Genomic DNA, 11586 nt, shown 5'->3' with positions numbered 1-11586 from the left:
GGTTCTGGGTGACACTCCATGCATCCTTTATTTGTGTCTTTAGTAAAAGTTACTAGTACTATAATAAACAAAAGAATAATACTCATATAAGATGGTTCGGATAATAGTATTATCGACTACGTTAAGTAAGATGATTAATAAAACCACCGTCGCCGGAAAGGTTGTTAAAACAACAACGTTAAGTTCTATAATTTAATTCAAAAGTATAGTTAAAATGTAGGATCTAGTACGTGTTAAGGACGACTCGTTCGGTTTTGCTTTGCTTGCTAAGTTAAGGTACGGTTTCCTGTTTTTGCTATTTTTAGTATTAATTATAGTCCGTTAGTTTGTTGTACGGTTTCCGTCTTTGTTTCCTCTTAGTATTATTTATATTCCGTTACTTCGTAGTACGGATTCTGTTTCTTGTTACTTCATAGTACGGTTTCTGTTTTTGTTACTCTTAGTATTAATTATATTCTGTTACTTGGTAGTACGGTTTCTGGTTTCTTTCTCTAATAGTATTAATTATATTCCGTTACTTCGTAGTGCGGCTTTTGTTCTCGTTTACTAATAGTATTGAATCTATTCCGTTACTTTGTAGTACGGATTTTCGTTACGTGTCGGTTATATTTTGAGTTCAGTTATTTTATATAATATATTTTAGTTATATGTTTTTAGTTTTAGTACTCTGTTACCCGAGCATTTCTGACTTGTCGTTGGGGCGTCAACGACATGGCACTTATCGTGACAGTGCGTAATCAAAGTTCACGGCGTCTCTGAAAGTACTCATGTAGTACCTTGGCCACTTAGAGGCGTATAGATCGATCTTAGCTCCGACTCCTGACTCCTGACATGGCACTTATCGTGACAGTGCGTAATCAAAGTTCACGGCGTCTCTGAAAGTACTCATGTAGTACCTTGGCCACTTAGAGGCGTATAGATCGATCTTAGCTCCGACTCCTGACTCCTGACTCCTGACTTCTGTTTGAGATGGAACAATGTGTGCACGCCACCCACACCGTCTCTTTGGTGCATGGACTAGCTAGCTGTGTACCCCTCTGTTTAGGCTCTGGGTGCTTCCGTATTACACGACCTATTTATTTTAACATCATCGTCGTGTATTTTAGTAATTATATTTTGTTTCGCTATATTTCTGGTCCGTTTTGATATGTGTATATGTATTTGATTAAATTTGAGTATATTCAAATTACGTCCCGATCGTGTATCGGATTATTTTTCGCATTTAATTATAGTTCAGTTAAATGTTACACGTTATATGTTACACGTCACACATTATATGTTACAAGTTATATGTTTCTGGCTCTGGGTGTTTTTGTTATAGTTCTGATATATTTCCGCATGCGTTTGACCATGTTCTGGCCAAGTGTCGGATCATACATCCGAATTTTGTTAAGTATATGTTTCGGTAAAAAGGGTTGGTTTCGAGTTTGAATTGAAGTTCGTATATTTATTCTCTTACGTCTGTCCTTACCTATACTATTGTTCTTTCCGTTACTGGGCAATTTTTGGCTCAGCCGTGTTTTCCTGTTTTGTTTTTCTTATTTTGTTTTCAGGTAATCCGGGATTCTGGGAATTTAGTGATGAGAGATAAAAAAAAATGAAGTTCAAGCTTCTAAAAGTTAATTCATTTTGTTTAATGATATGACGTAGGTTGCATTAATTTTTGTTGTATTTTGGATTGTGGCGTTGATTTGATATCTGTAATAGTGACACGTCAGCCTGCTCCGGGTTGGGGTGTTACAGTTATGGTATCAGAGTTCAGGCTCTTTCCTGTAGAAAACTTATACAATAAATAATTAATCATGTGAGTTAATGGGTAGACGTCGGGTTAGGATTCCTCTTTTCGTTCTCCGCGTATTCCGTAAATCTTTATCTTTCAGCTCATACGCTACCTTACTTCCAGATGCCTCCTAGAAGACGTGTGAATCGCCAAAACGAGAATGATGCTGGAAACGACCCTCCTCTTGCGACCCTTGTTACTAACGCCGTCAATGCAGCTATTGCGGAAATAGTCCCTAACATCATACAACAGTTGCAGCAAAATAATGCCGGTGGCAACAATGCCGGTGGGAACAACGCCGGTGGCAACAACGCTGGAGGCAACAATCCCCCTGTTGGTATTCATGTCTGGCTTGAGCGTTTTCAAAAGCAAAAGCCAAAATCCTTTAGTACTGCTAGTTCTCCAGTAGAAGCTGAAAACTGGATCGCGCACATCGAGAAACTGTTTGAAGTGCTGGGTGTTGAAGATGTGTTTAAGGTTCGGTTAGCTACTTACAAGCTCGAAGATGACGCTCACAGATGGTGGAAGACACTGAAAGCTGCACGTGGTGGAGACAATTATGCTGCTACACTTCCTTGGAATGAATTCCGTACTTTGTTTTACCAACAGTATTTCACTGATGCTGATCGCAGTGAATATTTGAGAGAATATTCTTCAATTATTCAGGCTAATGATGAGCCCATCGTTGAGTTTAAAAATCGTTTCAGTCGATTGGTTAGTTTTCTTGGCCCAACTGTAGGCACGCAAGAACAACAGACCAACCATTTCAAGTGGGCCATTTGTGACCAAGATAGGAAGTTTATCTTGAACCTCCGTTTTAATGACATAAATGAGATAGTTGATGCGGTTAAGAACCTTGATAATGATAAGAAACACCGCCAGAAGTCTTTTGATGAAAGTCGTAAGCGGCCAAGAGAAAATAATCAGGGTCAATCTTCTTCTCAGGTTGGAACCGAACAGTCCCTTGTACCCCGAGACCGTAGACAGCGTACTGATGGGAATTTCAACAATCAGCCACGAAATGGGGGAAATCAAAATCAGAATCATAGGACCGCACAGAATAATATGCAACAACATCATAACCCCACCAGAGCTCAACCACTTAATCAACAAAACCGAAATACTCCTCTGTGTGGCACGTGTGGGAAACGTCATGGAGGTGCTTGTCGTCGAGCTGAAGGTCGTTGTTTTAGATGCGGAGATGCAGGACACATGATCAGAGACTGCCCTCAGCGGGACCCTAGAGCTAATAATGGAGAAAACGCTAGACCTGCGCAAAAAAGATTAGTTCTGGGGAAATTGAAGCCATGAACCGTTTTGATTATCCGTATTTGTTTTCGTTTTAGTACCCCGTATTTCAGTTTTTTTGGGTTTGATTTCGTGCGAATTTGGATTTTGTTAAGTTTCACACTCTGTTTATCTGTCATGTTAGAAGACTCTTATGTTTGGTATGTTTGAAGTTTAGCATATTTGGGTCGTGTTTCGTATTATTTATGTCAAGATTTTGACATCATTTTTTTTTTAGTATATCAACACGTCATTTTTTTTATATAAGTTTAGTCTTTAAGATGTGTAATGGAAGGACCGTTAGGACACACTCGTAAGGTAAATTGATGATTATGGTCGCGAACGTAACCATGAATTTACAGGTATGTATATGTGCTACTAAAATCCATTTTGCAGCTTAATGTTCCTCTAATATTTAGATACGACATTGTCTTAAGTTTTCGCTATTATCTGCTAGTGTTACGTGTCTTTTATTATATATTTATTTATTTTTATATCGGTGTAGAAATGCATGTTAATATTCAAAATATGTTTTTGAAAATTTACGTTTTAAGTCTTGATTTTTTTTTAGTATTCCATTAGTTATCACTTTTTATTTCCACTTATAAGTCACATGTTTCAGTTATCTGTCTTTCGTTTTGGTTATTAGTTACACAATTTAGTCATAGGCTTTAGCTCATCAAAATTTATTTATTTTAGTTATTAGTTATCCACTATGTTATATGTAATTCTGTGTTCAAATGAAATTTTTGATTTCCGTTTATAAGAACTAGTATTATCCGATACAAGTTTTAGGTTACCCATAGTTTCGTTCAATATCATCATGGCAACGAGTCAGCTATTTCAGTTTGGATGGTTTTGATTTCATATGAATTCTGTTTTATATGTCCTAATATTTGTTTCCAAGACTTTGCAATTGTCATGTCTGAATTTATGAAAGTTTTAAGTTTGTTTCGTTTCCGTGATCCGAAAGTATGTGTCACCGTCTTACAATTTCGAGGAAGAAATTTTTTTTTTAGGGGAGTATAATTATAATAACCCAAACTTTTGTATTAGATAACAAACGAATAACCATAATTTTAATATAAATATTATTTTAAACTGTAAATGGTATAATTAATAATAATAATAATAACATCAACGGATGAGTGTTTTGAATAAAATATGAAATTTAAGAATTTGAGTTTGAGCAAGTTTACAACTTGTAACATTCCAGCGAAAACTTGAGCAACAAACAACTAACTTATTTAGGAATTTGATCACGCTTATAACTCGTTTAATATATATATACACAAACGCGATAAGACTCCAAGATAACAAAACCTTAAATCTCTGGATCTCTCTGCCGTATACACCCTTACCGCCGACCTGCAACTCGTCGCCGGAAAACGGCGACCTTCGCCACCCTCCTCGCCGCTTTCTGTCACCGCTGTAGTTAACCACAGCTGCTGCTATCTCACCGTTGGTTCGGTTCTTTTCAACTATCGCCGACTATTGTTATCGCCAACCACCGCCGCCACCGCTGCTGCCGAAGACAACCATTGACCTCTCTGTTTTAGTGGAGACAGTTATCGTCACGTGACTACGAAGGTGAACCACCGCTGCTTCCTCATTATCTGCTGTTCGAATTTTGAGGTAACAGTTCTTGTTCATGTTGATCGTTTTAGTCCTCGAATTCTGGTTTGTTTCCGGCGACTAGAATGTGATTTAAATTCGGTTTTGTTAAAAAAAACATAAGACATCTTGCTGATTTTGTCACCTTACATATTTTGTTTTCTGCTAATTAATACCCACTTTTATCATGTTAACTTAACCTTACTGTTAAAAGGGTGGTGATAAGAATACACGTACATGTTTATATGGTACAAGAACTCTTTATTATTAGGTTATCAAAATTCTTTTTGTAATATTATTCAATCGGGTTCTGGGTGACACTCCATGCATCCTTTATTTGTGTCTTTAGTAAAAGTTACTAGTACTATAATAAACAAAAGAATAATACTCATATAAGATGGTTCGGATAATAGTATTATCGACTACGTTAAGTAAGATGATTAATAAAACCACCGTCGCCGGAAAGGTTGTTAAAACAACAACGTTAAGTTCTATAATTTAATTCAAAAGTATAGTTAAAATGTAGGATCTAGTACGTGTTAAGGACGACTCGTTCGGTTTTGCTTTGCTTGCTAAGTTAAGGTACGGTTTCCTGTTTTTGCTATTTTTAGTATTAATTATAGTCCGTTAGTTTGTTGTACGGTTTCCGTCTTTGTTTCCTCTTAGTATTATTTATATTCCGTTACTTCGTAGTACGGATTCTGTTTCTTGTTACTTCATAGTACGGTTTCTGTTTTTGTTACTCTTAGTATTAATTATATTCTGTTACTTGGTAGTACGGTTTCTGGTTTCTTTCTCTAATAGTATTAATTATATTCCGTTACTTCGTAGTGCGGCTTTTGTTCTCGTTTACTAATAGTATTGAATCTATTCCGTTACTTTGTAGTACGGATTTTCGTTACGTGTCGGTTATATTTTGAGTTCAGTTATTTTATATAATATATTTTAGTTATATGTTTTTAGTTTTAGTACTCTGTTACCCGAGCATTTCTGACTTGTCGTTGGGGCGTCAACGACATGGCACTTATCGTGACAGTGCGTAATCAAAGTTCACGGCGTCTCTGAAAGTACTCATGTAGTACCTTGGCCACTTAGAGGCGTATAGATCGATCTTAGCTCCGACTCCTGACTCCTGACATGGCACTTATCGTGACAGTGCGTAATCAAAGTTCACGGCGTCTCTGAAAGTACTCATGTAGTACCTTGGCCACTTAGAGGCGTATAGATCGATCTTAGCTCCGACTCCTGACTCCTGACTCCTGACTTCTGTTTGAGATGGAACAATGTGTGCACGCCACCCACACCGTCTCTTTGGTGCATGGACTAGCTAGCTGTGTACCCCTCTGTTTAGGCTCTGGGTGCTTCCGTATTACACGACCTATTTATTTTAACATCATCGTCGTGTATTTTAGTAATTATATTTTGTTTCGCTATATTTCTGGTCCGTTTTGATATGTGTATATGTATTTGATTAAATTTGAGTATATTCAAATTACGTTCCGATCGTGTATCGGATTATGTTTCGCATTTAATTATAGTTCAGTTAAATGTTACACGTTATATGTTACACGTCACACATTATATGTTACAAGTTATATGTTTCTGGCTCTGGGTGTTTTTGTTATAGTTCTGATATATTTCCGCATGCGTTTGACCATGTTCTGGCCAAGTGTCGGATCATACATCCGAATTTTGTTAAGTATATGTTTCGGTAAAAAGGGTTGGTTTCGAGTTTGAATTGAAGTTCGTATATTTATTCTCTTACGTCTGTCCTTACCTATACTATTGTTCTTTCCGTTACTGGGCAATTTTTGGCTCAGCCGTGTTTTCTTGTTTTGTTTTTCTTATTTTGTTTTCAGGTAATCCGGGATTCTGGGAATTTAGTGATGAGAGATAAAAAAAAATGAAGTTCAAGCTTCTAAAAGTTAATTCATTTTGTTTAATGATATGACGTAGGTTGCATTAATTTTTGTTGTATTTTGGATTGTGGCGTTGATTTGATATCTGTAATAGTGACACGTCAGCCTGCTCCGGGTTGAGGTGTTACAAAGGGGAAAAGGGTTTAGAACATACGCACCTGTTTCAAAGGTGGCATTCGAAGTCACAGGTTCAGCTCGAACCTTCTTCGGAAACAAAAATTGGGACTTAGTTTTCTCAAGTATAGGTCGTTCCCCCGCCTCACGGATACTCTTGCGGACACAACCCCGTTTCCCAAAAAGAACGTTAAACATGGAACTCCTACCTGAAAAGACAGAAACTTGATCATAAAAGTATTCACAAAAATGAAAATGCAATAAAAGACAACTTACGCTCATTAAGATCCGCAAAAATAGGTTCCATGAACTTTGTCGGCCACAAACGACTCATGCCCGCCCACACTAGAGCTTCTTCCGGCAAGGCACGCATGGGTGAAGGCTCCATGGTAAGAATACGATACCACTCATGACCTTCATGAGCAGCTGTGACAACCTCCGGAAGGGCGGAATTCACAGGACGACGAACCATGGACAGTGGCACCACATCCTCAGATATCCAGAAGAATTTTCTACGCCCGTTTGTAGGCAACTTTTCACCTTCATACCCAAGACTTCGGTCAGAAAACCCTTGACACGTATACCAACCATTACGGTTAGTACGACGGTAAAAAACTAAGAATCGATCTATGTGGGGAACCATATCACGTGCTATACATACAAATTCATAATGACGAATTTGCATCATAGCACGCGGGTGCAATTGGGATAAATGGATCCCATAAGCAGTCGAAAATCTCTCAAAAAAATTTGTTATGGGTAAACGGAAATTCCCATAAGCAAAATAATCAGCATACAAAGCCATCTTCCTAGGCGGTGGGAAACTGGCTATAGAACCGGAGGAAGGGAACTCTGGTTCCCACTCGGGTGGAATACCATACGTTTCTAATAATTTTTCATACTTTGAGTAGTCCCATGAAACTTCTATCTCATCAACTTCAGTCTGAACGTTCGACATTACAAATAGAATTGGGTAAAATAGAAGAAAGGTATATGGAAAATTCAGGGAAAATTAAGAAGATAATCATAAGAAAAGAGCGATAAAACTTCAAAAAGAAGGAGTCTCTCCCTATTTATACCCATCGCAATTAATGCGATGGGATATGAACAGTAGAGAGAAAAAACATCACCCAACTAGTGATTGCCACGTCACGCGGAAAATTCAAAAAAGAGAAAAAGTTGTACAGTCGGGTACGGTGACAGCCGTAAAAAATGTTCCATCATCTGTTCACGCGCCTGCGAGTGGTCAACTTGTCCTTTTTTCATGATTATCCATCCCAACAGAAGATATTTTTCTACCTAAATTCCGAACAACAAAATCCCCAACACACATTAAGTCCAGAATTTCACCCGCATAAAGACTTCACACGGAAGAAACACTGGACTGGGGGGACTTGTAGAGGTAATGTACCAAAAAGACCAAAATACCCTTAAGTACCACCCGCGGGTCATAGAGAATCCTCTTATAAGCCACCCGCGGGACACATGGATCACCCGCATATCACGAGTGAGGAGGAACGTCCTCATAGCACACGCGGAAACATCCTGACATCCTCAAAAGTCATCCGCAGGGTAGGACATCTGTCCGCCTAGACAATCGGAAGATAGTACCCGCGGGACAGCTGTCACCACTCAAGTACTCTCTAGAAGGAGGTTCATGATTCTTACTTGGGGAATACGTGACATACTAACCAATGAACAAAGGACACCTAACCAGGTTGTTATAACCGTGCACATGGCCAGGGCGCGATCCATCCTATCAGCTGGTGACACGTGTCCAGGCGGTTACCAAAGATCTTCTAGAAGAGGACAGCTGCCCCAACCATCTTCCATCATCCTTCGGCTATAAATACCTTGTCAAACGGTATGAGGTATTCATTCACTGACCTATATTCTGATTACACTTAGTCTTTATACTTCAGTACTTTCTCCATTACGAACGTTACTAATTCTCACGCCGGAGGGTGGTTACAGGAAGACCCCCCCTCTTGTCCTTCCTGTAACGAGACTCACGGTGTCTGTTTTGCTGGTTCCGGTCACTGGACTTCGGGAAGTCTTGCTCATATCGTGCTGGTAGTTACCGTACTATACCCTGTGGACTCATTGGATCCAGGACCCATACTCGGAGAACGGATCCATGTTTCTTCAAGGAGTATTACTTAATTTACCTATTTAAAGAAATACTAATTTAGTATATCTTTTTTTCTTCCCGTTTCATATAATAGTTTCTATATTTTTTTTACACATGTAACATTATTTCATTATGATAATTGATAAATCATGGAATTTGATTGTTTGTTTATATTAAATTTGTGATTTGAGAGTAAACACATATATGGTGATCTCCAATAATTCGATCCTTAACATCATATCTCGGGGATTCTAATAATTAATATTTAATACGTGCACATCACATGTATAATCTTATTCTTGCCAAGCTATCTCAAGTCAACTTTCAATATTCACATGCATGCAGATCCAAAATTTTCGGTATGGATGCCAGTACTACCCGTATATATACATCTAGCTATATATATAGTCATACTATTTGGTATTTACCACTACAAGATTTAAAACATTAAAAACAGTACGTGTGTTAGAACTTAGAAGTTAATGATGATGATTGGGAAGATCCTACGATTCGGAAGATCAAGGCAACTCCACACCATTACATCTCGAGAAACAATCAAGCCCTCATCTCCAACACCGTCTCATCTCCGTACTTATAATCTTTCCATGGTTGATCAATGCATGTCACACGTCTATATGCCGCTTATTCTTTTCTACCCAAACAATGAAAATTGCAGTTTAACCGCTCATGAAAAAGCCCGGGAGATGAAGAAATCGTTGTCAGAGAGCCTAACACGATACTACCCGCTTGCAGGCAGGTTGATTACCCCGACAACACCTTACATTGACTGTAACGACGAGGGAATTGTGTTTGTTGAGGCCAAACACGATTGCCATATCGACAAGGGCCAACTTATAAGCGAAGAGTATGCCGGTGTTGGCCAACTTTTTGCAGATGGCATGGTGTGGCAAAACTCTACTCAAAGCACGAGTCTTCTAGCGGTTCAACTTAATCACTTTGCTTGTGGTGGAATGGGTGTGGCACTGTCTATGTCACACAAAGTTGGTGATGGCTGCAGTCTTGTCTCGTTCGCTAGTCATTGGGCTTCAATTGCACGTTATGGTTCCACTGATCACAGACAAGTACTCGCACTTAACCCTCATTTTATTCAATCCCAATCTACTACCGAGAATTCTTTTCCATCAGCTACTGGGGTTTTAAATCCAAGCGTTGCCAATCGTGTCATCCGAAAATTCGTGTTTCCCAACTCAAAGTTAAGTGAGCTCAAGAAGAAGGTCCTAGGGATGGCCGAATTAGGTGGATCGAAACTATCTATAAACGATAATCCTACACGATCCCAAGTATTGACTTCTCTAATTTACAAAACTGTGGTGGAGGCAACGAGTTCAAGATCATCTCCTTTCATGCCATCTCTCTTATTTATTCCGGTGAATCTGCGTGATAAGTTTGTCCCAAGGCTGCCCCAGACCACGTTTGGAAATTTGGTCACAACTATGTCTGTCATGACCCGACATGAAAGCGAAACTTCGTTAAGTGCGTTGGTTTCAGCGATACAGAAAGCGAAGATGGAAGTTAAACAACTCCCGAGTCTGCAACAGGCTTCTCAAGACTACATTTCAAATCTGTCAAGTTTAGGGAAGGAAGATTTAGAAACTTTTGTCAATAGGTCCTATTGGTATTCAAGCATGTGTGGGTTCCCGTATTTTAAGATCGATTTTGGATGGGGAAAGCCAACATTTGCAAGTGTGCCGTTAGGATGTTTGGGCATGGCTACCTGTGTATTGATGGATACTCCAAATGGAGATGGTATCGTAGCGCAGGTGAATCTAGAAACACAACATATGGAAATATTTCAGAATGACAAGGAATTGCTTTCCTTTTGCCAAATTTAAGTTAATTTGTTTCTGTATCAATCAAAGACACATGCATTCATGAGATCCATCCACAAAATATTGTTGTTTGATTTTTGTTGGTAAAGTTACTAGATTAATTATGTTTCGTTTCAATATCAATCAATCAATTGTTGGGAAAAACGACCACTTAGCCACGAACGGTAAGCAAAAATTGCGGAATTAATCTTCGTTTGGCTAAACTTTTTCCCGGCCTGAATGAACCAATGAGGATGCAAACAAATAAGTATTTAAAAGTAAATAAGACACAAGAATTTTAGCGTGGAAAACCTATTAAGGTGAGAGTAAAAACCACGGGACTACTAGAGCCGCTTCAAATCCACTATCACCAATAATATCAATACCTGTTCTTCTCTAGGTAAAACTAGAGACATACACAAATCTTCATATACTTGGTACAAACAATCTTAAATTATCTAATGATAACACCTGTCATTCACACAACACCCTCTCTTTTTATTTTAACTTCATATTAATCTGACAATTGGCTTCACCATAATGTAAAACGTAAATTCAGGACTTCACAATTTTAAACCTTAATTCTCATCTGCCACTTCAACTGTTCCCTCCAATTGAGTAGTTACCAACATGATTCTTCAAAACCCGTTTATCTTCTCCTCACCACTCTCATAATTATCTAAATCATCGCTTCAATTCTATAGACCATCCGAATCTCCGATTTCTAACCGTAAACCGTCCTTGGTCGAATTGACCGTCTAATCGAGTGGATTGTACTTGAATTTGACGGAATGTCGACATGAGTTATTATTACGGTTGAATCAATGATGAGTTTGGATCACTTGCGAAGCTTCTTCAAGGCGTCAATGGCGCGAGACCAGACAATTTGTTCGAAATTGTGGTTTGGTGATG

The 11586-nt window shown here is 38.6% G+C and overlaps 1 protein-coding gene across 1 annotated transcript; it reads left to right on the top strand.

Moving 5' to 3' along the window:
- The first annotated feature begins 9328 nt into the window (after nucleotides 1–9328).
- LOC143552132 (akuammiline synthase 1-like) lies at nucleotides 9329–10776 on the top strand. Its single transcript, XM_077042424.1, has one exon. The coding sequence runs from the start codon at nucleotides 9331–9333 to the stop codon at nucleotides 10696–10698; it is 1368 nt and encodes a 455-aa protein (XP_076898539.1). The 5' UTR covers nucleotides 9329–9330; the 3' UTR covers nucleotides 10699–10776.
- The last annotated feature ends 810 nt before the right edge of the window (nucleotides 10777–11586 follow it).

The sequence above is a fragment of the Bidens hawaiensis genome, unplaced genomic scaffold (assembly GCF_021521415.1).
Source record: "Bidens hawaiensis isolate Kalapana, Puna unplaced genomic scaffold, B.hawaiensis_p1.1 tig00016783_1, whole genome shotgun sequence".
NCBI classification, from domain to species: domain Eukaryota; kingdom Viridiplantae; phylum Streptophyta; class Magnoliopsida; order Asterales; family Asteraceae; genus Bidens; species Bidens hawaiensis.
The sequence above is the reverse complement of the archived record's forward strand: the minus strand, read 5'-3'. Positions and strand labels throughout refer to the sequence as shown.

Bases quoted from the DNA above. Each gene is read 5' to 3' on its own strand.
- LOC143552132 (XM_077042424.1), top strand. From the start codon at position 9,331: ATGATGATTGGGAAGATCCTACGATTCGGAAGATCAAGGCAACTCCAC.